This window comes from Equus quagga, chromosome 1 (assembly GCF_021613505.1).
Source record: "Equus quagga isolate Etosha38 chromosome 1, UCLA_HA_Equagga_1.0, whole genome shotgun sequence".
Taxonomy (NCBI): domain Eukaryota; kingdom Metazoa; phylum Chordata; class Mammalia; order Perissodactyla; family Equidae; genus Equus; species Equus quagga.
Genome location: NC_060267.1, coordinates 175,215,545 through 175,237,748, shown reverse-complemented (window position 1 = coordinate 175,237,748; position 22,204 = coordinate 175,215,545). Strand labels below are relative to the sequence as shown.

The 22,204-nt window shown below is 35.1% G+C and overlaps 1 protein-coding gene across 5 annotated transcripts in view; it reads left to right on the top strand.

Moving 5' to 3' along the window:
* ATR (ATR serine/threonine kinase) overlaps nucleotides 1–22,204 on the top strand; it is a 108,704-nt gene that overhangs the window by 60,336 nt on the left and 26,164 nt on the right. For all 5 annotated transcript variants that reach the window (XR_006891455.1, XM_046681002.1, XM_046681011.1 and 2 more), the window contains 11 exons: nucleotides 1,188–1,308; nucleotides 2,957–3,094; nucleotides 5,352–5,562; nucleotides 7,513–7,691; nucleotides 10,414–10,578; nucleotides 11,618–11,709; nucleotides 15,944–16,035; nucleotides 16,271–16,448; nucleotides 17,644–17,823; nucleotides 18,251–18,410; nucleotides 20,315–20,494. Coding sequence is in view for 4 of the 5 variants with exons in the window: in XM_046681002.1 (XP_046536958.1) it covers nucleotides 1,188–1,308; nucleotides 2,957–3,094; nucleotides 5,352–5,562; nucleotides 7,513–7,691; nucleotides 10,414–10,578; nucleotides 11,618–11,709; nucleotides 15,944–16,035; nucleotides 16,271–16,448; nucleotides 17,644–17,823; nucleotides 18,251–18,410; nucleotides 20,315–20,494 (1,696 nt within the window). In the remaining variant the exon portion in view is untranslated. The remainder of the gene's footprint in view (nucleotides 1–1,187; nucleotides 1,309–2,956; nucleotides 3,095–5,351; nucleotides 5,563–7,512; nucleotides 7,692–10,413; nucleotides 10,579–11,617; nucleotides 11,710–15,943; nucleotides 16,036–16,270; nucleotides 16,449–17,643; nucleotides 17,824–18,250; nucleotides 18,411–20,314; nucleotides 20,495–22,204) is intronic.

Below are 22,204 nucleotides of genomic sequence, written 5' to 3'. Positions count from 1 at the left end.
AGTTTACAGATTTGATTGTGCGAAGCAATGGCTTCTTTTTTTCTCCATGAAGTAGGAGGTATAGGAGATGAAATTATTGGCTGAAAGTGGCAGTGGAGTTGGTATAGGTGATGTGAGGAGAGTGGTGATAATTTGAAATAGCCACTCTAGAAAACGGAAGAGAGGGTTAATAAGGCAAATTTAGAAGGATTTCTGCACAGCATAGAGGTCCATTGAGGTTGAAGACTAAGAATATATAGTAGTACTAAATCTAATAAGCAACTTAGTGATTTTCCTGTCAGTACAGTGGCCTGGATGTCATTTCAGTGAAGGCAGAGATATAGATTGATCCAAGGTTGGAAGATTGGCAGATGGGTACAGCTGGTAAAGATAATATGACAGTGGCGTGGGAAGAGGATGTTACCAAGAGAATGCTTGAATTGAAGGACCGTGGAGACCAAGCGGATTAGGGAAAGAGGTAATGAAAGGAAGGTCAGATCAGGAGATCTGGAGATCAGAAGAGGATCAGGAGAGTTTAGCCAGGGTCAAGGGACAGAAGATCTCAGTGAGAAGGAACAGGTATGTTAGAGTAACTGGGTGAAAGAATTGGAAATTTGGGAAACTGTGGCCATAGAGTGAGGTGTCTAAATAGTTCATTTTGGAAGTGATGAAGTTTCTTTGTATTGGCGAAGGAGTCCTGATAAAGAAGTAGAGGAGAAAGTCATTGAGCAGTTTAGAGTTTCATTAGATGATCCAGCCAGACGTTGAAGTCACTCAGGATGATAAGATTTGGGGAAGAAAGAAAAAAAGCAGTGTACTAAAGTTATCAATGAGTTGAGTAATCAACGAGTTTGGTAGATGCCCATAATGAAGAGTAGAGAATAGTATACCTGGGTTTCTTAAACCTCAAAGGAACGGATCTTTCTTACACAAGAATGGAGTGGGAAGGATCTGAAAGGAGCATTGAGGAAGAGGAGGAGGCAGACTCAAATCCTTTGAAGTACTTGGGGTGTGCAAGAATGACCTCCTACCTCACTATCAAGAAGGATATAGGAAAAGTAGTATCTTTGACCACTTTTCAGTAAAGGCAAAGCAGTAGTGGGTAGTCAATGAATGAGTTGATATAGTTTCTTATACTTTCTTTCAAGTTCTTAACAGATGGATATTTATCTATATATTTTTTAATAAACAAATTTTCAAAATTACAGATATAAGAGTTCTCAGAAGTCAACAGATTGGTCTGAAGTAAAGAAGCCAATTTACTTAAGTAAATTAGGTAATAAGTTTGCAGAATGGTCAGCATCTTGGGCAGGTTATCTTATAACAAAGGTAAGAGAACTCTGCTTAGAATTTGTCAACGAAACAGAAATTCTAAAAGAAATGAGAACGTCTATTGGAATACATAGCCCACACAGTAGGCACTGAAATATTTCTTCTGATAATGATAGAAATTTTGGTAGAAAATGTTTAGTAATAATAATCATTTCTATTGTAACTAGTAACAGTTTTTGAGTAAGAAGGTAATTGTTTTATCAAGCAAATTACTGTGATCTTAATGTGTTTGTAAAATGTCTACTACATTATATCTGTTCATTTTACATTGTAAAATAATACTGTTTAAAAGGATATAAATGCTTTATCAGTTTTTTACATAATAAAATGCTTTTTTATGTAATAAAAAATCCTTTAGTGGCTGCATCTAATAGAAGATATGTTATGTGAACTTCCTCCAAAATAAAAATAAAGATTTTTTTTTAATGAAATTTCATGGAAAAATAGAGGTATATTTCTGATGTTTTCCTAATATGAGATTTTTACATGCCTGATAGACAAAAGGTACTCTGTGTCCAAGAAAATGTTTAAGGAATATTTAAAATTCACAGCTTTTGTTTTTAACTATTTCTGTTATTGTTTAAAGTATTATTATAAAAATTTTTATCTTGTAATTTCAAGAAAATATCTTTTTTTAAGAAACATACTGAAAATATAATTTGTGAAATGTAGAATATTTTTAATTAATATTAATATTCAATATTGATAATTTTAATATTAATTATTAATATTAATATTTTAATATTAATTAATATTTTTAATTAATTACTTCCAGCTCTGGATGTTTCATTTTGTTTTTTTTTTTCCTCCTGAGGAAGATTGGCCCTGAGCTAACATCTGTGCCAGTCTTCCTCTGCTTTGCATGTGGGTCATCACCACAGCATGGCTGACAAGTGGTATAGGTCCATGCCCAGGACCCAAAACCATGAACCCAGGCCGCTGAAGCAGAGTGCGCAAACTTAACCACTACACCACGGGGCTGGTCCCTAGTTTGTTTGTTTTTTTTTTTCCTAAGTGAAGCATTTATATTTGAAGAAGGAAATACCTTTACATTTTCATAAGAGAACAGTAATGTTGGCAAATTGAAGGGTAGATCATAGCAATAAAATTTGACTCTAATCCCAAGTAATTTAGTTTTTTATTTTTTTTATTTTTTTCCTATAGTTAATCACTGTTTACTACTTATTAAACATGTGAATCTAGTACTTAATATGCTGGCCCAGAGCATACTTTTTGGTTAGTTTACTCATCTGTGTGCTCAGGGAATTAATATGCTAAATTTAATGTTAGGTAAGTAAAATATACTGTAATTAGGGAAATTAATCTGTAACAAAACATAATGCATTTAAAAATGAACTGTAAAAGGGGAAGACCATTTCTGCTGAGATAGTTGGCAGCTTAGGGAGCTACATTGCCTGTAGGGGTCTCAGCAGTTCAGGCTCTTGGGGATATTTAGAGTGACCAGAGAGGTGGTGATCTGAAATCTTCCCTGCTTGAGTGTACACGCCTCTTTCCCTAAGAGAATACCCACCCGTTCTGATACCATCCACATTGACAAATTATCTCACATCGTGTTTTTTGGCATTAATGAACAGAATAAAATGTATGAAACTATTTATTCTCCCTAAATTATTTGAGTCTACAGGTTCGGCATGATCTTGCCAGTAAAATCTTCACCTGCTGTAGCATTATGATGAAGCATGATTTCAAGGTGACCATCTATCTTCTTCCACATATTCTAGTGTATGTCTTGTTGGGTTGTAGTCAAGAAGATCAGCAGGAGGTGAGAGATACCATTGTATTTGGTTTCTGTTTGTCCAAACATTTGTCCAATGTAATTAGAATTAGAAAGGCTACATGTTAGTAGGAAATGTAGATCAGTGTTTGCTATGTGTGTACAGGTCTAAATGCTTACAAAATCCTTTTTAACCTTTTATTTATCAAAAGATTATACAATGCCTAGAGTAGAAAATTAGAAAGTATATATCATATACACCCAAATATGCACAGAACTTTTGAGAAGGATGCATAAGAAACTAATGACAGTGGTTGTTCCTGTGGAGGGGTACTGTGAATTAGGTTAGGGGAAGGGAAATATTTTATTTTTTTGTTTTATAATATTTTGTAAGTTTTTTTGACTACATACATATAACACTTTTTTAAAAAATGATTATTTTTAATAGCATAAGTAACATATTACTATGTTCTTAATGTAAAAATTAAAATTATGCAAATAAATCAGAGTGTACCCTGTGACTACCATTCCTGATTCCACTTCCTCAGAGGTCATCACTGTTCTTAATTTGATGTGTATTTTTCCAGACCTTTTTTTTTTTAACGCATTTGGTTCTTTTGTTCTTTATGATGGTATCCTGTTGCAGGTGTTGTTCTGCAACTTGCTTGTTGTCTTTTTTTTTATTAACTATATATGGAGCTATCCTCTTTTTTAAACTAATGCTGTGTAATATAACCCATCCATTTTATAGTTGTACTGTAGTTTGACTATTTCCATAATAATGATTATTTCCAATTTTTTGCTTTTGCAAACAATGCTGTGGTAAGCATCATGGCAGTTCTTATTTGTGAAAGTGTGTATTTGTGTCTAGGATGGATTCCAAAAAGTAGAACTGTTGGGTTATATGGTATGTACTGTAGGAGAGGCAAACATTTCCTCTATCCACCCTAGGTCCTTCTAGCCGGGCTATGAATTAAATTCATGTGAGGCAGAATAACAGGAGAAAATTAAACAAAGCTTTATAACATGTATACATGGGAGAGGCTCAGGAAAACTGAGTGACTCGCAAAATGGCAGATGTTCTCATCTTAAATACCATCTTTAGTTACAAAGGAGGATGTTGGGGGTGGGAGGAGTCACTTATGGGAGATGACCAGAAAAGTACAGTAAACAAGAGTAAGGTTATTATGAAGATTTAAGTCCTTGCCTTCCTCATTGATAAGAGCTTCTAGAGATAAGCTCATCCTCCTCTTCCTGGTACAGAGTGGGAGATACCTTTACACATGGAGATTTCCCTTACAAATATAAGTGTCTCTTACAAAGGGTAACTTCTGCTTTTCAGAATTTCTCTCGTGTCTGCAGTTTTTAAAAGTAACCAGCTCAAAATAATCCTCATGCCAAAGAACCATATCTTGTGGTGGCCTATTCTGATCCCCCACAGTACATTTAAAATTTTATTAGAGTCTTTAAAATTGTCTATACTGATTTAGAGTCCTACCAGCTGCTCTTAAGTGTATCCATTTCCCATATACTTGCCAATACTTGATATTTTCAAACATTTAAATTTTAGGCAACATGATGGTTAAAAAAAAAGACACGTTATTGTTTTAATTGCATTTTCATTATTACCAGTAATGGCCATTTGGACTACTTTTCGATAAATTGTCTGTTCATATCCTTTACTTATTTGGATGGAGGGTGTCCCTTCAAATTAATTGGTGGGAGTTCTGTATGTAATCTGGATATCAATTTGTGCCAGTCATATCTTACAAAAATCTTTCCCAGTTAGTGGTTTTCTTCTTAACCTTTGTTCATGCCTTCTGCCGTACAGAAATTTTAAATGTAAATGCCAAACTTGTAAATCTTTTATAACTTGAATTTTAAGCCTTTTATGTGATGCTTTCTCTTATCCAGTGTCATGAATGTATTCTTCTCAGTTTTCTTTTAAACCTTTTGATTTTATGTTTAGCCCTTCAGTTACTCTGAAATTGATTTTTGTGGATAGTGTGAGATATTGTTTTAAATTTTCTTTACTACTAGTTAGCAGGTAGTTTCATTATCATTTATTGAATAAGCCAAAAGAATTTTTTAAGATTTTTCTATTTGCTTTTGTGTTTCTTTTATAGTAGCTTTTCTTTGGGGTACTATTTTATTGGCTTAATTATAGATAAGAAAGATAATTTATTATTAATCCACAGTGGGATTTTTTTCTTTTGAAAATTGTTGCCTTAGAATAGTCTTATATGTCAGATAATAGTAAAATGATATTATATAGACTTATTATTAACCATAAAATTCTTCTTAGGTTTATACAGAAATTATGGCAGTTCTAAAGCATGATGATCAGCATATCATAAGTATCCAAGACAGTGCATCTGATCTGTGTCAACTCAGTACACAGACTGTGTTCTCCATGCTTGACCATCTCACACAGTGGGCAAGACACAAATTTCAGGCACTAAATGCTGAGAAATTTCCACAAAGCAAATCAAACAGAGATAAAGTAGACTCAAAGGGTGAGTCATAACTTCTATTTATTTTCTTCTGTTAATTATTAACCAATTAGCTCTTTCCTATATCAGTTCTGTAATTTAAGCGTTAGCTTTTAAAAGACCTATGTTTTCTTGCATACCTTTTTTTCCCCTTAAGGTGGCCTTTTCATTGAGAAAAAGCAGTGAATTTATAGTTAGAAAACTTCTCTTTAAATTCTTACTCTCGTTTCCTTAGGCAAGATACATATCTAATTTTTCTTTGTGTGAAATAGAGTTAATATTATCTCGCTTAGAAGGTTGGGGATTAAATGAGATGATGAATATGTAAATTGTATATTACACTATACCCTGCTATACATTGTGCAGTTTTTTTCCTGTGATATTAGAACTCCCACTAAGGTGACTAAAAGGGGAGCTCATTAGAGTTAGAAAATGATACTTGCTCCTACAATATAAGCTTTTGCTGAGAGGAATTCTATTATTAAGACAGTAATGGATACTCTTAATGTCCTTTAACCTTTGTTTTTTTCATTCTTGCAGCAAGTGGATAAAGTATATAATCTGTCTGCTTCTATACACCTCAGCCATTTTAATGGACATTACTTATTTTTCCCCCTAGGCTTTGAAGCTAATTGAAAAAATTGACTAACAATCCTTACAGAGGCCTTCACTGGCACAGCTCTCAATTTGTGAGCCTTTCCCTCTTGCTGTTTCTATCCTTGTGAAAGCACATACACTCCTGTTCTTAAGCACCATAGTTTGTTATTTTTCTAAAATGGTTTGGACTTGCAAATAATTATGTTTGGGGGAGTGTTTGTCTCTGGAATATGGCTAATTATTAATGTATTTTCCATTAATTAAACAATTAAATGTTCCTATTTCTGCATGTGAAAATGGTACTATAAAACCAAACATGAACTCTGTTATCACCATTTCTACTAACATTGCAATGAAAAGTCTAGCTTTTAAGAAAACACTTGTAATGGTTCAAATATGTAAAATGGTTCAAAATGGTTAAATGGTACAATACCTTTAACATTTCTCATAATTTGAAATGATCTACAAATTTTGATGGAAGTTAGGGACTTATTTTAAATAGAATTTCTTTTAAATTTACTATCTTAACTATTTAAATTTTGGAGAAATTTGTTTCCTATTTTCTACATGCTGTTGTGAATCATTATTAAAATTTATGTTGTTTTTATTGTGGTGATCGTTACATAATATATATAAATATTGAATTATTGTGATGTATACCTGAAACTAATATGTTATTATATGTCAATTATACTTCAATAAAATTAATGTTTTAAATGAATCTTCTTAAACTAGACTGTTCTCCTTTAGAAGTTTCTAATTTCTGTCTTAGGCTCTTGAAAAAAATTACCCTTTTAAAAGTGATTTTAAATTTATGATTTTACTTTAGAGGCACTTTACTTTCAATTTTTGTTGTTGTAGTTGATATTGCATATATGGCAACACAGGGAAAAAAAGAAATTAACAAAGAATTCTAAACTTAAAATTATATTTTCATAATTCTGCCTTTTTCCTACCAATGGCTACATTCTATTAGTGTTTTTATAGTTATCAGTAATAAATAACTCATCTTTGTATTTTTTGTTTCATTTTTATATCCTTTCAACATTTAATATAGATTTAAATCCTCACAACAACATTGTAAGGAAGGCAGGACAGATACTAATATTTCCCTTTTATAGATGAGAAGCAGAAGCTCAAACAATTAAATGACCGTCCATGGTAAGGTTAAGTAATAATGATGAAGTTGGAGCAAGAATCTTCTGAACAATCCTCTTGTTGATAGTTACATTCTAAGTATGATACCTTAATACATTTAGATTAATTTATTTAGTGAAATAAATTGAATTTAAAATGAATAAATTGAAATATAAATTGACATTTTTAAAATTTCATCTTATAAGTCTTTAATGACTCAATTATCTTTTTATAATCTAGTATCGACTGTGGATTATGAAGACTATCAAAGTGTAACTCGTTTTCTAGACCTCATACCTCAGGATACTCTGGCAGTAGCTTCCTTTCGGTCCAAAGCATACACGCGAGCTGTAATGCACTTTGAATCATTTATTACAGAAAAGAAGCAAAATATTCAAGAGCATCTTGGATTTTTACAGGTTTGAAATTAATATAGTGAACTTAATAATAATGTTTAATATAACCAGTCTTTTATGTTTATATTGTTCATTTTATTGAACATTTTATTGAGTGTTTTAGATGCTATGCTAGGCAATAGATATTTGTAAGCACTTTAGAAGCTTACAGATTAGTGGGGAGAGATAAACATCAGTTCAGTGTAATATCTTAAGGAGAGTAATGTAGATATACCCTGAGTAAGGATACTTAACTCATCTTTGTGGAGTGGGGTGAGAGGTGGGAGTGGGTGAGCAAGGGGTCAGTAAGGGTCTCTTGGAGATGATGCCTAAGCTGGGTCTTGAAGAATGATAGATAGGTGAAAGAAAGAGGCAAGACATTCTAAGCAGAGGCATCCTTAATGGAGTGGAAAAAAAGTGTGGCATATGCTAAAGTGTTAGTTTTGGAATGGCAGAGAAAGGATAAAGATTTGGGCAAAGGAAAGATAAATCATAGAGGACCTTTTAAGTTGTCCAGGATTCTTAGAAGACTTGAACCAGGGAAGTGCTATCGCCAGAATGGCATTTTTGCTAAATGCCTGTTGCAGTCATGGAGAAAAGATTTGAAAAGGCTATGATTCGAGCAAGCAGCTCATTACTATTCTCTTGAGAAATGTGGGCCTGAATTTGGGGGTGGTTGCATAAAGGGATGTACTGGTTATAAGAGAAATCAGCCATGACAATGCTGGTGAAATAATGGTTTAGGTGATAATATTATGACTGTGTAGGGAAGAAAAGAAAGTAAGTACAGGTCAGGTTAATACAATGGAAATAAATAAGAGGTCATTGGTGGGCTTTTTTCAGGTCAAAAAGCAAAGTGTGGCGAAAGAACTGGAAAATTAGTAGCATGTCGTCTTTGGATGAGTATTAGCTCTCTCCTGTCTTTGTTTTCCTCTTTGTCTAGCTTTGAGTCTGTTGTTCATTGTAAAATCATTCCCTTAGAAAAATGTCCAACTCCATTGTCTTTCTTCCTATGTGTTGTACTCACTTTGTAAAACTCCAACCCTGGATAAACTCACCCATCTGCCTTCCCAGTGTCTGCATGTAAGCAGCTGAACATTGCTGGAGAAAAATCACACAATGAGTTTTAACTGGTTTTAAGTTCATAATCTCAAACATCAGCAGGATTTTTTAACCCCACTTTCCGTCTTTCTATAGGAAGCCTGCTTTCCCACTCTTCAAGGTTAACTATTTCTTACCTTCTCTCTTTTTTTTAAGCATTTTATTTTTCTCATTTTTCTCTGCAAAGTCCCCCAGTACATAGTTATATATCCTTTGCTGTGGGTCCTTCTAGTTGTGGCATGTGGGACGCTGCCTCAGCGTGGTTTGATGAGCAGTGCCATGTCCACGCCCAGGATTTGAACCAACGAAACACTGGGCCGCCTGCAGCGGAGCGCACCAACTTAACCACTCGGCTGCGGGGCCAGCCCCTTCTTACCTTCTCTTATTTCTCTGCCTCCACCTCACTTACTCTTGACTGATGATCTTACTTCATCATTCATTAGGAAAACAGAAGCCAAATGTCTACCAAATCTGAAAATACACTGGCTTCTGTACCATATTCTTTTTTTTCTCTTCTGTTGTTACTAAGGAAGGATCCCTTCCTGTGAAAATTCAGTCTTTCTACCTGTGTTCTCAATTTCAAGGATTCACTTTTTCAAATATTCCTGCTTTCTAGTGTCATTAGTTTCTTTTTCTCAACCAGGGTATATAGACATGCTCTGGTATCTCTACCTTAATTTTTTATAATTCCCTTGATCTTATGTTCTCCTTCAGATACTTCCCATCTTTCTGATTCCCTTTACAGCCAGCTTTTAAAAGAATTTTCTATCTTCCCTATATTCACTTCTTTACTTCTCATTCACTCTTTGCCCATTCCAACAAGACTTCTTCCTCCATTCCACTGACACTAATCTTGCTAAGAAAATCAGTGGCTTCTGTATTAACAAATCCAGTCAATTTTCCCTAGTCCTCACTTTTTTTAAACTCACAGATTCATTTGACCACTCCTTTCTTCTTAAGATATTTGCTTTTTTCCCACGACTTCTAGGATACCACGTTCTCCAGGTTTCTTCAAACTACTCTGGTTTCTCTTCTCAGTTTCATTTGCTAGTTCTTCCTTATCTATAAATATAGCATAGAACAACTTTAATCTCCTTCCCTAGCCCTCTTTTCTTTTCTCACTATTCATTTCCTAAATTATTCCTTTTTTTTCCCCCGCCCATCTTTATGTTAACTGCCCCTAAATTTTTATCTTCAGCCTGAATATCTCCTTCGAACGCAGGTTTGATGTCTTAGGTTTTTTGAAGGCATCTCAATACCAGTATATTAAAATGCTTGTTTAAAACTTTTTAAGTTTTAAAATGCAATAAAACACTTATAAACTATTTTCAACAGAATTTATTATAAATTGGGTTTAAAGAGAGGTCAGGTCCTTGAGGTTCTCTACAGCTCTCAATATCAGTAACAGTTACTAAAGTAGGTTTGTATTTAAGTGGAGTAAGTGTGTTGAGGTAATAGAATGGCTGGAAATAAGTTTATAATTTTATTGTGAGTCTGCCTTAAAACAAATACTTATTGTATTTGGTTTTTTTTGAGAAAAAATTTTCATATGCTCTTTTCACATAAACTTCTGGTTTTATAGTTTTACTTCCAGTTGTGTTTTTTCCCTCATTTGATTGATTTTTTTTTTAATGGTTCAACAAAGAAATTGTATGCTGCTATGCATGAACCAGATGGAGTGGCTGGAGTAAGTGCAATTCGAAAGGCAGAACCATCTCTAAAAGAACAGATCCTTGAACATGAAAGCATTGGCTTACTGAGGGATGCCACTGCTTGTTATGACAGGGCTATTCAGCTAGAACCAGACCAGGTAAGATAATAAATGAAAGGGAACATAATGAAACAAGCCCTAGACTGGGAACTCTGTAAACCTTAGTTTCCATGCTGTCTCTACCAATGTCCCAGTGTGTCTGGAAAATATTTAACCATCTCTGAGTTTGAGTTTCCTGGCTGATAAAATTAGAGATTTGTGCTAGATGATCTCAAAGATCTCTTCCAATGCCAAATTTCTATGACCTTAGAAATCCCTGAAATGAATGAGATTTATTGTGGAGTATGTTTATATTAAACTGTTTAATTACTCTAAAATTTATATAATTTTAGTTTGTCTTAAAAGTGTAAGTATTCATCAACTTTTAATAACAGTAGTGATTCTCTACAGTCTAAGAAACTTTTTCAGACTTTATATGCCCCCTATCACCATCTGTGAGTCTCTAAAATTGTCCCTTAGAATCACTGAGCTACAATTACTAGTGGGGGTCTATTACATATCTCATGATTGTTGGGACAGGAAAGAGATTAGGATCACTGATTTTAATTTTGGCTTAGATTCTCTCTAATCTTGGGGTATTGCTTTTTGTCATGTTTGACATGTTTATTTTCTCAGAAGCTCAATGTATAGGGCCTTTGTTTTTCATAATCTTGTTTTTAATCTTAAAGAATATTGTACAATCCTATTTATTTTCAGTTATTAAAGCCCAAAAGATATATTAATAGTATTGTGACGTTTGAATTTTAACTTTTATATGAGAAATAATATGATGATCTTTAACTAAAATATTAAAAAGTATTCATTACTTTTATATTTAATTGGAACCAAAAATTAGACCAAAATAATAAATTCAATCTGAGATTTTTTTAGATTGTCTGCATTTTAAAAAAATATTCAGATGCATTTAGGACTTTGGTAGGGAGCTCTGCCATATAGCCAAGCAAGCCAGTTGCTAAACTAAGAAGGGTAGGTTCAATGAGGTAAATCTATTTTTTAATGAGCATCAGCTAAACTGTTTTTGGTTCCTAAGATATATTTGAAGTGACAGTTGCTATTTTAAATATTTTTGTATTTCTAGATCATTCATTACCATGGTGTAGTGAAGTCCATGTTAGGTCTTGGTCAGCTGTCTACTGTAATCACTCAGGTGAATGGAGTGCATGCTAACAGGTAATATTTTTTAAAAGGAATTATTTTCTTTTTTGTATCTGAATGAGAATTTTTAATGATTGAATTGGATCCATGTAATGTTTACTAAAGTAATGATATCTTTCTTGTGTTTTCATGTGTTGGAGATAAGCACTAAAAAATATTTTTTCCTATTTTCTCATAAGTTGATCTAGCACTTAACAGCTTGTCTTCTATCTAAAGAGTCATCCTTGAATTAGATTTGCTTTAAGACAGGAACCTTCCAGAGCTTACCTACCACTGTTGAGGCTCGTATGGGTACTTTTTCAAAGGGTGTCTAAACTCTGCTTACATTATCAGTACCAGTTATTTTCTGTGTTGGGGAGGGAGAAACTTTGCGACTGAATTATGGAATACCCCTCTAGACTGTATGAGTTGATTTTCCCCTAAAGGACTGATAAAATTAAAAGCAGCTTTCCTTTCCTTAAAAAAATGGGTTTGTTATAGCAAACCAAATGATACCAAAAAATAGTGCTTATGTGTGGCAAAGATTAAGGCCACACAGTTCTTCTAATTTGGAGAATAATTGTAGAGATTGGTTCTGCTCTTGAAGCTACCTTACTTTGAGAGCTGAAAGCCTTATTCCTTAGTATATTTACCAGACCTCAACTGACTTTTCTGACCAGTGAGATCTGGTCAAAAGGATGGAATCTTAGTTAAGCAAAGGGCACAAGGCCACTGTTTTTACTTATTTATTTTTATTTTTTTCTCCTTTTTGAGGAAGATTAGCCCTGAGCTAACATCTTTTGCCAATCCTCCTCTTTTTGCTGAGAAAGACTGGTCCTGAGCTAACATCTGTGCTCATCTTCCTCTACTTTATATGTGGGATGCCTGCCACAGCATGGCTTGACAAGTGGTGTGTAGGTCCACACCCAGGATCTGAACCAGTGAACCCTAGGCCGCTGAAGTGGAACATGCGAACTTAACCACTGCGCCACCGGGCCAGCCCCAGGCCACTGTTTTTAGTTAGATCACTCTGAATGAAGCTCTTCTAAGTACAGTTTCTATAAATTCCCACTTGTGATTTATAAAGACCACCATTCTACAATGTCTAAGAGCAGAGAAGCTCACAGTTGGTTAGATGGTTTAACAGTAGTGGAATTTATAAAATGTATAAAATGATGGAGGAAACTTTGCAAAAGCAGGGAAAGAATTGTTATGTTTTAGATATAGAGCTTATGAATAAAGGGATTGTGTGAATTTGGGACCATTTTTCATGACTCGAACCGAGGTGTCAAGCTATGGTACACACTGGACAGTTAGACTCCTCTTTTCTCTTGGAATCTGGGATGCATAGAACCTCCTGATCTTTGGGATGTGAAAAGGCAAGAGTCAACATTCAGTGAAAGATGCTATATCATATTGAAGCAAATGGTCATTGAGGGGACATGTTTTCCTTGGGGAGAATAGTTGCATTTAAACAAATATTTCTCCAAAATTATTGACTCTGCTTGACCTACACAGTCATTCTTTTTAATGTGTCCATTTATTGGGATAAGTTCTCACAACCTAATCCTCCTTGCCATTTGGTATTTCTTGCTAAAAGGCTTGGTTTGATACACCCTTTCTGGATAGCAAACCTGCTAATTCTACTCAGATTTTTATCCTAAAATTTTGATATTTTGGCATCTGATGGTAAACTTGTAAAGTTATTCAAAGTTGGACTTTTGAAATTATATTTCTGTTCTATTTCTTTTAGCTTTGTCCTAAATTGTTTTTGGTCATATTCATATTTAGAAATTAGAGAGTATTCAATTCTTCTGCTATTTTAGATTTTTTTTAAATAAAAATTAATGGACTCATTTCTTACATTTTCTCTATGTGTTTTTACTACAGAAAGAGCAAGGAGGGCTTTTAAGGGCATTGATCTCAGCCTCTCTGAGTCTGTTACCTTATTTTATTGTATTTTTTTTAAGATTTTATTTTCCCTTTTTCTCCCCAAAGCCCCCCGGTACATAGTTGTATATTTTAGTTGTGGCATGTGGGACGCCACCTGAGCATAGCTTGATGAGCGGTGCCATGTCCGCGCCCAGGATCCGAACCGGTGAAACCCTGGGCTGCTGAAGCAGAGCACAGGAATTTAACCACTCGGCCACAGGGCCGGCCCCATGTTACCTTATTTATAACATGGGGATATGTGTGCCTTTTAGAGTTAGTAGATAGTCAAATGGAAAAATGTGCCTAGCCTAGGATCTAGCATTAGCAGGTATTCAAATAGTATGATTAATAAAGAAGAAACATGGGGAAGGTCTAGCTTCTTTTGTGTAGTCACAATCCAAAATATCACTATCCATCTTAGTGTCACATAAGTAGAATGCTTAGAAAAAAATACTTATATCCTGTTGGCTTTACAAACTCAAATTTTATTTTATTTTATTTATTTATTTATTTTGAGGAAGATTAGCCCTAAGCTAACTGCTGCCAATCCTCCTCTTTTTACTGAGGAAACCTGGCCCTGAGCTAACATCCATGCCCATCTTCCTCTACTTTCTTATATATGGGATGCCTACCACAGCATGACTTTTGCGAAGCGGTGCCATGTCCGCACCCAGGATCTGAACCTGCGAACCCCGTGCCTCCGAGAAGCAGAACGTGCAAACTTAACAGCTGTTCCACCGGGCCAGCCCCCCAAACCCAAATTTTAAACTAACTGAAATAGTTTAAGAGTAGGGTTATATTTTAGGTAGATAATTTTATATCCTTTATTATGCCACTGAGACATCATTTGTACCTTTCTTATGCCCTTACTAGTGAATGTTCTATGCACCCCCCCCCCATTGGCCCTCACCCACCACACCAGCTCCTATATTTTTGTCTTAAATGTAATTCAAAATCCCAAGTTATTAGAATTGCTTACCTCTGAATGCATGTATGTTCAGTTGGCTTTTTTTTTTTTGGAGGAAGATTAGCCCTGAGCTAACTGCTGCCAGTCCTCCTCTTTTCGCTCAGAAAGACTGGCCCTGAGCTAGCATGCATGCCCATCTTCCTCAACTTTATATGTGGGACACCTACCACAGCCTGGTGTGCCAAGTGGTGCCATGTCCGCACCCGGGATCCGAACTGGCGAGCCCCGAGCTGCTGAGAAGCGGAACGTGCGCACTTAACCGCTGCACCACTGGGCTGGCCCGTCCATTGGTTTTTTTTTCCTCTTGCCCTTTGTTCAACTTAAGCATACAGCTAATCTTACAACTGCACTTTGTAGTTATCCAGGGATTAATTCTGCTCTACTATATGGCACAATTTAATTTATTGAGGAATGGCATTTTTAAATGGCTCTATCAGAAGTAATTATTGGAAAAATGTTTTTGGAATGAAAAGATTAAAATTTGGGGGGTTCAGGGGCCAGCCCCGTGGCCAAATGGTTAGGTTCACACTCTGCTTCGGCGGCGCAGGGTTTCCCCGGTTCGGATCCTGGGCACAGACATGGCACGACTTAGGCCATGCTGAGGCAGCATCCTACATGCCACAACTAGAAGGACCCACAACTAAAAATATACAACTATGTACCGGGGGGCTTTTGGGAGAAAAAGGAAAAATAAAATCTTTAGAAAAAAAAATGGGGGCTGGTTCTTTTGGATAGACGTAATTATTTTGTGTCCAAATACAAAATACAGACCATCCTTGACTTATGATGCTCTGACATACGATTTTTCAACTTTACAATGGGGTAAAAGCAACACACATTCAGTAGAAACCATACTTTCGAATTTTGAATTTTGATCTTTTCTTGGGCTAGCAATATGTTGTATGATACTCAGGTTGTGATGCTGGGCAGCAGCAACCCCCGAAGCTACCAGTCAGCCACGCAATCATAAGGGTAAACAACCAATACTATCTCTGTTTTTCACTTTCAGTACAGTATTCAATAAATTACATGAGATATTCAACACTTTATTATAAAGTAGTCTTTGCGTTAGATGATTTTGCCCAACTGTAGGCTAACGTAAGTGTTCTGAGCACATTTAAAGTAGGCTAGGCTAAGCTATGATGTTTGGTAGGTTAGGTGTATTAAATGCATTTTTGACATGATATTTTCTGCTTACAATGGGTCTATCAGGATGTAACACCATCTTGAGGATGATCTGTACAATACAATACAAATACAATAAATAGAGCAATTAATAAATAGAGTATCTAAACCAGTGGGGGAAATCTTTAAATGCCACTTTAAATTAAAATAAATAAAAGCTTAGTTGATATGGGTTTCTTTTAATAGGTCTGAATGGACAGATGAGTTAAACACATACAGAGTGGAAGCAGCTTGGAAATTGTCACAGTGGGATTTGGTGGAAAACTATTTGGCAGCAGGTAAAATTACTTCTTAAAATATAAGCAGTTTTAATATGCAATAAAAATTCACACTTTAGTTAAGCAACATTCATAATTAATCTCTCAGCTTATTTTATGATTGCCTTGTTTAGTTGTTCAAAGTAGAATGAAACTATCTGTTCAGTATTTCTGCTGACCGTATTGCCAAATGAAATAAAGCTTGATCTTGGACCCAGCTACCATAGCATTCCTTGACTCTTCATTTGTTTTTCAGATGGGAAATCCACAACATGGAGCGTCAGACTGGGACAGCTATTATTATCAGCCAAAAAAAGAGATGCCACAGCTTTTTATGACACATTGAAACTAGTGAGAGCAGAACAAATTGTACCTCTTTCAGCTGCAAGCTTTGAAAGAGGCTCTTACCAACGAGGATATGAATATATTGTGAGGTATTTTGAAGTTTCCGTTTATATATTCCTGGTTCATAAGTGTCATTTGACAGGCTTGGAATTTTTTGATTAGTAAATAACTAATAGTATGTTTGGTGTCATGCATAGCTACTCAGAATGGCTTTTTCATTCTTTTACCTCACAATTAGCCTATAATTTTATAAAAATGTTTTAACATATGTCCTTTTAATTGGAAAGGTAATTATGACTTCTAAAAAATGACAAAAATGTCATATGTTTGTCCTGTTGTTAAGTCATAGTTTATTTTCTACACAACTAACCTAAGTAATCTAGACATCTACTGTGCCAGGCACATTGGTGCTTGTTAGTTCCCTTTCTTTCTTCTCATTTAGAAATGCATTTGACATCTTGCCCCCCTCCAATCCCCCCAAAAAATACAGGCATTACCATTACTAGAAAGGAATATTAAGTTTTAGAGATAAGGAAGAAAATGATGGAAAACATTTTAGGTGTGTTCATTCACCTGAAGAAAATAATAAAAGTTGTAATTGAGCTATAATAAGTTAAAAAGGTAAGTAAGTAATTTTTTTTTAAGTTAGAAGAATTTACTATATTTTTTATCAGCCCATTCGGTAATAGCTTAATGAGACCAGAGATTGGACCACTGAGATTTATTCTGTTCTGTAGCTACTCAGCTGCATCCTTGAACACTGAATCATAGACACTGACGACTATACATGGGGAAGAAGCTAGTGTGGATATATCATGAGTGTTTCCATCACTCTTAGGAAAAAAAATTAAAATTGTAGTCATTTCACAATTTTTTACTGACATCTGCTATGCCAGGCCCTCATACAGTAGCATCAGCAATATATGCAAATATTTATGTTGATTTATAATGAATCCATATTTTCTTTTCATATAAATGATAAAGTTTAATTTTCATACATTTGAATTTAGTTTTATATACCCTTCTCCAATTTAATTAATAGGAATTTGGGGATCATAGCAAAGCATTAAATATTTAAATCAACATAAATTGCAATTTTTTTATACCCGATTTGAAAAGGTGTAAGCGTGACAGTTTATATACCAAGAATGTACATTGGTTAAAGTTCTTCCAAAGAAAACGGCACATTTCAGATTCTTCATGGCTAAAAATCCATGCTTTATGTATAAGATTAATAAGGCTGAATATGATAACATTGTTAACATAGGTTCTATCTGTCTTCAGATTACACATGTTGTGTGAGTTGGAGCATAGCATCAAACCACTTTTTCAACAGTGTCCAGGTGACAGTTCTCAAGAAGATTCTCTAAACTGGGTAGCTCGACTAGAAATGACCCAGAATTCCTACAGAGCCAAGGAGCCCATTTTGGCTCTCCGGAGAGCTTTATTAAGCCTCAACAAAAGGTATTTCACAGTTTATTTTTCATGTCAGTTGTCATGAATTTAGTATTATATTTGCATATTATTTGCGAGTATTTATTTTTCATAATTTTCCCTCTGAATATGTATTTTTCTATTTTCGGTTGTCAAGACTACACTATGTAGTTGAAATGAACCTAGAACTTAAGAATTACTTTCATATGCTATGTCTTTTTAATGTTAAAAACATATCTGGGGGCAGTACAGATATAATAAGGTCTTCATAGACTTGTAATCAATAAAAATGGAGCACTCTAAGAAAATTAAAGTTAGTCTTTTAACAAATTCATCTTCTTTGATTCCTTTGAAATAGTATATTGAGAAGGTTCCATGTTGGGAAGAGATATTTTAACGAAGTTGTTGAATACACTTAAAAATGCTCTTTACTCCCTGTTTTGTCACATTTCTTTAGACCAGATTACAATGAAATGGTTGGAGAATGCTGGCTACAGAGTGCCAGAGTAGCTAGAAAGGCTGGTCACCACCAGACAGCCTACAATGCTCTCCTTAATGCTGGAGAATCACGACTTGCTGAACTCTATGTGGAAAGGGCAAAGTGGCTGTGGTCCAAGGTACTGGCCAAGCGAATTTCATCATATATTTATTTTGTCATGGATTATGTACTTCCTACAAAGGCCTGACTGAGAGACAATCCCTAATCTAAATTCAGAACCTTCTTTTTCTGTCATCTTTCTTCATCATTTGTCTACCATAATCTGGAAAATAACTGTTCCCTCTATCCTGAAGACCACAAATATTTTTCCATTTCAAGACCAAAAGTACACTTCTTTCAGTTTTCTTGTGTCTTCATTGGTTTTTTTTGAGGAAAGTGACCAATTTTTACTTTGTTTTTGCCTTCTATATGTATATAGGGTGCATGTAGTAAGCACTCAAAAATATTTGTTAAACGTGTATAACACTATCCTTACTTAGATACTTGGCAGATAATTAATTTTGTGTGGACTTGCCAGTATTACTGTCAAGATTCACTTCTAATCTAGCCTGGCAGGAAGGGCTTAGCATCAGAACAAAAGTCCCCAGCAATTCTCAAATTAAAGCTACAGTAATGAGAAAGGAGCTTTTTAAAATCTGAATTATTTGCAAAGCTTATGCCCCAGATTTAAATGGCTGTTACTTACATATCTCCTCATGCTTGCCACCAGTCTAGAGTTAGTAATAGGCATAGCATATTCTCAAATTGACACTTAGCAACTACAGTTGGTGCCATCTGTGATTGCACCAACTTTTGGTGGCTGAGAAAGGACGGGGAAGGAGATGTTTCCTGGACAGGAGGTAAAAGTAATCATTCAGCGTGCGTTCGTCGGTACCCGGTCATTTTCTGAGCTAGCGCTAGCCTGTGTATTGTAATACCTTAAATTCAGTGTGTTAAAAATGCAGTTCATCATCTAATATTCAATACCTGTTTCTCCTCCCATGTTCTTCACTTTTCTAAGTAGAACTCTCACATTCTTTCATCTAAGACAAATCTGGGCATCATCTTAAACTTCCTGTCCCTCACTTTTGACATCCAATTGGAGATTAAATATACCTTAGAAATACCTCTTGAATCCTCTCCCTTGTACTTCTCTCTGCTGCTTTCATTGATGCTGGTAGCATTTACAGCCTCTAACAATATTAACAACCTTTTTTGGGTCTCACCACTTCTCTGTGTACATTACTGCAGTCTGTGATCGTTCTAAAATGCACATTGAATCTTGTTGCTCTTCTCATTAAAATCCTTCAAAATATTCTTCATGTCTTTAGGATTAAATCTGAACTCTAGAAAGTACACAAGGCCCTTTCTGCTCAAGTCCTACCCTACCTCTTCAGTTTCATTTGTCACTATGCCACAAATCCTTTAGGGCTTCAGCTAAAACCAAACTACTTGCATTTCTCCCAATTAAAAGTATTATTCCTTCTACCAAGAATGTTCTTCACTGAATTCTCTGCCAGGAAAATTTCTATTCATTTTTTAAGACCTAATTCAGATTTTCCTCATTTGCTAACCTTTCCTGACTCCTGGTCTCCTCCATTTTCCTGTATTTTCAGGTAGATTTAGGTGACTCCCTTCTCTTTCCTCCATAAAACACGTGTATATTCCTCTATTAATAGCACTTAGTACATTGTGTTGTTATTTTACATAGTCTATTTCATCACTTGACTATGAACTTTTGTAAGCCAGAGATTTTGATTTATTCATGTTTCTTGATCGCTAATCATCTACGTATATCTTCAGTGCTCTGTATACTTTGATTGAATGAGTAAATAAATGAATGAATTTGAGAGTTCTACGTGAAATGGACTCTTGCTTCCTTTTTAGGATTTTACTTTCATAGGAGGGAAATGAGAGGTAAACATTACAAATAGATTTATACATAAAATATCTAATGAATTTTAAATCTTAATTTTATTTGTTTTTCAGAAAATTGAAATAGTTCTTAAATTAAAAGGCTTGTTGTTGCCTTTTTTCTCTTAGGGTGATGTTCATCAGGCACTAATTGTTCTTCAAAAGGGTGTTGAATTATGTTTTTCTGAAAATAAAACCCCAACTGAGAGTAAAAACATGTTAATCCATGGTCGAGCTATGCTACTAGTAGGCCGATTTATGGAAGAAACAGCCAACTTTGAAAGCAATGCAGTTATGAAAAAATATAAGGCAAGTATATGTTTAATGCAGTTTCAGTTAGAAACTCACTCTTTTTTTTAATTTCAAAAATGGATAAAATGATTTTAAAGGCCATGTGGAAGAACACATGTATAAAGATAGCCAGGAAACTTTTTTGACAATTTAGTGAGCATAACATAAATGTATAGCTGGAAGAATTATCATAAATACACTCATGAAACCAGCACCCAGGTCAAGTAGGATATTATTAGCTCTGTACAACCCACCGTATCACCCTCCTCCTCAAAGTTTACCACATCCTAGCCTGAAAATTTTTGAATAAACACAATGTATACCTTTGTTACTAGGTATTAAACTTTACATAGATGGGGTTATAAGAGAGATACTTCTCAATATCTTCACACCATAAACAAAAATAAACTTGGGGTAGATTGTAGTTCTAACTGTGAAAGGCAAAATAATAAAGTTCTCAAAATATAATATAGGAGAGTATGTTCAAGCCAAGAGGTGAGTCAGGGCTTTCTTAAACAGACAAAAACACCAACCTTAAAAGAAGTGGTTGAGGGCAGGCCTTGTGGCCAAGTGGTTAAGTTCACATGCTCTACTTCGGCATCCCAGGGTTTCGCTGGATCAGATCCTGGGCACAGACCTAGCACCACTCATCAAGCCATGCTGAGGCAGCGTCCCACATAGTAGAACTCAAAGGACCTACAATTAGAATATACAACTATGTAGTGGGGGGCTTTGGGGAGAAGAAGAGGAAAAAAAAGATTGGCAACAGATGCTAGCTCTGGTGCCAGTCTTTAAAAAAAACAAGAAATGGTTGATAAATTTGACTAAATTAAAATTTTAAAGTTCTGTTCATCAAAAGATACTATGAAGAATATAGAGGCAAGCCACAGATTACAAGATAATTGCAATACATAAATGATAACAGGCTTACATCCAGAATACGATAAGAACTCTTAAAAGTCAATAAGAACTCTTAAAAGGCAATAAGAAAAATAAATTAAATTTTAAAATTGGATAGAAGGGGGCCGGCCCTGTGGAGAAGCGGTTAAGTTCACACGTTCTGCTTCGGCAGCCTGGGGTCCACTAGTTCGGATCCCGGGTGCAGACATGGCACCACTCATCAAGCCATGCTGTTTTAGGCGTCCCACATATAAAATAGAGGAAGATGGGCATGGATGTTAGCTCAGGGCCAGTCTTCCTCAGAAAAAAGAGGAGGATTGGCAGCAGATATTAGCTCAGGGCTGATCTTCCTTAAAAAAATTAAATAAAATAAAATTGGATAGAAGACTTCATTGAAGTAAATATATAAATGACCCCAAAAAAGACAAAAGAAAACATGTTCCATGTACTAGACAGGGATAGATGAAAATTAAAAGCATTATGAGGTAATACTGTATATCTACCAGAATGGCTAAAATTTAAAAGATAGACAATTCCAAATGTTACAAAGTCTCTAGAGCATTTAGACTCTCATACAGTGCTGTTGGAAGTATAAATTGCTACAATCATTTTGTAAAACAGTTTGGCAGTTTCTTTTTTTTTTAAAGATTTTCTTTTTCCTTTTTCTCCCCAAAGCCCCCCAGTACATAGTTGTATATTTTTAGTTGTGGGTCCTTCTAGTTGTAGCATGTGAGATGCCACCTCAGCATGGCCTGATGAGTGGTGCCATGTCCACGCCCAGGATCCGAACTGGCAAAACCCCGGGCTGCCAAAGCGGAGCACTCGAAC